The sequence below is a fragment of the Manacus vitellinus genome, unplaced genomic scaffold (genome assembly GCF_001715985.3).
Source record: "Manacus vitellinus isolate BGI_N305 unplaced genomic scaffold, ASM171598v3 scaffold_68_pilon, whole genome shotgun sequence".
In the NCBI taxonomy this organism is placed as follows: domain Eukaryota; kingdom Metazoa; phylum Chordata; class Aves; order Passeriformes; family Pipridae; genus Manacus; species Manacus vitellinus.
In genome coordinates this window covers 778,117-781,960 of record NW_021940744.1, presented here as the reverse complement: position 1 = coordinate 781,960, position 3,844 = coordinate 778,117, and the positions used below count along the sequence as shown (strand labels likewise).

General features: G+C 42.4%; 1 protein-coding gene across 1 annotated transcript in view; it reads right to left on the bottom strand.

Annotated features, from left to right (window-relative positions):
- The window catches only part of TSEN15 (tRNA splicing endonuclease subunit 15), a 15,563-nt gene extending 11,874 nt beyond the window's left edge, over positions 1–3,689 (bottom strand). The window contains exon 1 of the mRNA XM_018083848.1: positions 3,669–3,689. Coding sequence (XP_017939337.1) covers positions 3,669–3,674 — 6 coding nt within the window. The 5' untranslated portion in view covers positions 3,675–3,689. The remainder of the gene's footprint in view (positions 1–3,668) is intronic.
- Positions 3,690–3,844: the final 155 nt, after the last annotated feature.

Genomic DNA, 3,844 nt, shown 5'->3' with positions numbered 1-3,844 from the left:
ATGTATATTCCTTATCACAAAGGGTCCTTTCCCGATACCATTTTCTAATGGCTAATTTTTTCTTATTTATTTATTTGTTTATCTATCTCTCTGTTTGTTTGATTATTTTGTGTCCAGGGAATGGAAGTGCTGGCTAAAATAGAGATTTTTTTTAAATTTTTTTTTTAAACAGGCCAACATCCTCGGAATTGCTTAAGGTCATCTCCAATGTGACTTCCTGCGGTTACAACCCACATACCGATTAATGTATTAAATACATATATGGATTAATTTTCAATGATGCTTTATTATAAGATTATCATCAAGCCTAAGAAGAAGGGTTAAAGGGTTAAAGCAAAGAATATTTAATTAATATACGGTGGCTGAAGCTTTCATAGACTGCTTAAGGGATATAGATTCAAGGTATTGTTATTAAAAGCATCTCATACCGCTTTACTAGAAATATCTCCGACTTCCAACAAGAATCTGCTTTGCCTAATGCAAAGTGTCCCAGGTCTGGTTTACCGGCTCCATCTGCCTTAGTGCCTCTTTGGATGAACTTCAAACAGTGGTTTGAATGAAGTCAGGCCTGTCTCTGTCTCTGAACAGCCTCAAGCTGGTGTCCATGCAAAAAAAAAACTGTGTGCTGTTTGTAACATCAGGTGAGAGACTGCAAAGGCATCACTTGTACACTGGGGTTGTACTTGGCCAGGTTACACCAAGAAAAATCTGGCTGAGGTTGGAAAATGTCAACCATCTGCACTGACTCGAGGAAACACCAAGTGTGATCTTGAGAAGATCAGTTTGACGCAGGGCCTACTGAAAAGTGAACTGTCCTGTCTTTAACCCTTCTTCTTTATAGGCTTAATGATTATTCTGTAATAAAGGATCAATGAAAATTAATCTATACATATTTAATACATAAATTGGTGTGTGTGGTAACTGCAGAAAATCATATTGGACACAAACTTAAGCAATTCTGAGGAGGTTGGCCTGATTAAAAACCACTATTGTAGCTAGCCCTTCAACTCCCTGGGTACAAAATAAATAAATAAATAGACAGGAAAAGTAATCCAGTCTCTGAGACTTTCATGGAAGAGTTGGCAACAGTCATTTACTCAACTGCTGGGAAATAATTGGATGGATTTGAGTCCTCAGAGATGAAGAAGTAAATGAAAGGAAATAGACTTGTCTATAAATATCAGCAGGATAGATCCTCTGTTTTCCACTGTGTGAGAAACAAGTCTAAATTAGAAGAAAGCTGCCTCAGAGAAAATTTGTCACCTGTCAAACTGAGGGAGTACGCCACTGCCAGAGACAGTTCTCTCAGCTGGAATCTTCGTGTTTGGTGTGGATGTTTAGAGGAGGCTGAAACAAATGGCTTAAATTAATTTCTGTGGGACTTAGGTCTGCAAAAAGCTGCTTCTTCCTCAAAGCTGAAATATTTCACCACACAGTGGCTCATTGTCCTGTCACAGCAGGATTGAGTATGGGCTTTAAAAAAAAACAGGATAGAATTTTGGCCACTAATAAAGAGGTCAGAATGTGCACAGATTTCTTTGTATACGCACATAAAGTAACATGCATTTATAGATGTTGGAATGACATGAATTGTCAGGGTAACTGTTTACCTGAACTCTCCAATCTTTCCCCCGTGCTGTGTGGCTGGGAGTGAGAGACTAAGCTGAGTTGACTCCTTTCTCTTATGCATGGAAGAACATCTCATGTTTCAGGCATCTGCTGCTCTCTCTCTTTTGTGTGCCACAGGAGCCAGCGAGCACCATGAGTGGTGTGAGTGAGGGGAATGTCACCCTGAGGAGCAAATTACTGGTTTTAGGACGCTGCTGGAGGCATTGCATTTGCCCTCAGCAAATTGTTATGGCTCTGATGCTGTTCTCAAAAAAGAAAATAAAGGAGAAGTGTGAAGAGAACTAAAAGCACTTTAGATTTCACTAAAGACATTGAGAGCTGCACAGGATAAAAAGCCCAGTCAGCCTTCTGCAAACACTGACTGCAACACCACCAAACTGGATTGCACCTTTACACTTTGCAGGTAGAACAAAGGCTTTGCAGTTGCTTCCTTCCAGATCTTTCTGTGGGGAAATAATCTCTGCTTGGCCCTGATCCTGACCCTGCATTCCCTCCCATGAGAAGCGCCTGTGTCGTCATGACACATCCACAGGGGAGGCCTGGCCAAGGGGAGTCACAGGAGATGCATATTTCTCCTGAAGTCTCCTAAAATCGGGATTGTGACCCAGCTTGAATATGCAGTGGATGGAAAATGCCAGGTTACATCCCTCCACATCAAGTATAATTCAGTAGCATTAGTCCCCATCCTCCAAACTGGAGCAGTCCTGTGCGCAACAGCAGAATTCTGTGTGTGTGGATTCAGCTGGCTCCTGTGAAACCCTAATCACTTCACACAGGCTACAAAGCTGCTCCTTCTATTTGGTTAATGAATCCAAGCATAAAAGCAACATGTGGCAAACTAACCATGAAAGAAAAGCCTCATTAATGTATCATTCTAGAAGGACAATTATAAAGGTGTCATGAAGGGCAAACAGGAGGAATATATTTGCAGTAATTGTTCAGGAAGATGCTTACAAATTGAGGGAGTTTCTCAAATTTTAGTGCAGATGATTCCATGACCTTTGGAGATTCTTTATTGAAGTTTTCTAGGATGTTTTTGTGTTAGTTTTTTGGAGAGTCATCTGATCAGGAAACTGAGACTATAATTTGGTGTGGATGATAAATTAAGTTCTATAAACAAAGAATAGCAGACATGAATTTGCTCTCCTTATATTTGAGTTTTGCAAGCACACAGCCAAGAGTGCTGCCTACTTAAAGTGGATCTGTCTGCATTGGAGAAACCACCTACCCACAGTAAAACCCAAATATGCCATGGTGGGGCCCTTAGAGTTAATTAGAGATTTCATCTTGAAAAGGGTTTAGCATGCCCAAATCCTATTAACTTCTAAGAGAGCTGTGATTACTATGCCCCTTTTAAGATCATGACCCAATAATTTTAATTGTTGAAACATGCTTTATTTATTTTTATGGTAAATTGTCGTTGGTCCATTCATACAAATGTTTCCATGGCAGAAAACTCAATGAAATACAGGGAATATTCTCCTTGTATTCCCTTTCTTTGGAGGAGAGGTGCTGAGATCTGGGGTTGTTTAGCCTGGAGAGGAGAAAGCTCCAGGTAGACCTTAAAGACCCTTCCAGTACTTGAGCAGGGCTTAAAAAAAAAGACAGTGACTTTTTAAGTGGGCAGATAGTGACAGGACAAGGGAAACATCTTTAAACTGAACCAGGGTAGGTTTAGATGGGATATTGGGAAGCAATTCTTCCGTGTGAGTGTGGGGAGGCCCTGGCACAGGTTGCCCAGAGAAGCTGTGGCTGTCCCATCCCTGGAAGTGCCCAAGGCCAGGTAGGAGCAACCTGGGCTAGTGGAAGGTGTCCCTGCCCATGGCAGGGCGGTGGAACTGCATGAGCTTTAAGGTTCCTTTCAACCCAAGCCATTCTATGACTCCATGATATTAATTTTCCAGCCGCACTCCAGCTGGGACAACAGCACTATGCACATCCCTCCTGCAGTGTGGGATGGGCGTGGGGCGTGCAGTTGCTTCACACAGACATCTCGGGGATGTTTGAGAGAACCTCTTTGATATAAAAGCACAACTAACCTTCATTCTCTACCTGCGTGGGAATGATGAGGGTTAGATCTTCACAGAAGCAGCGAACTAAGGGATGTCTTCGCGTTCGCACCCGCGCTGGGAGGGAACTGCCGAACGCCTCCTTCAAACCCAAAACTCGGGTGAGAAGCGTGGGGGTTGCGACTTTCGCCGGGCCCAAAGGCGAG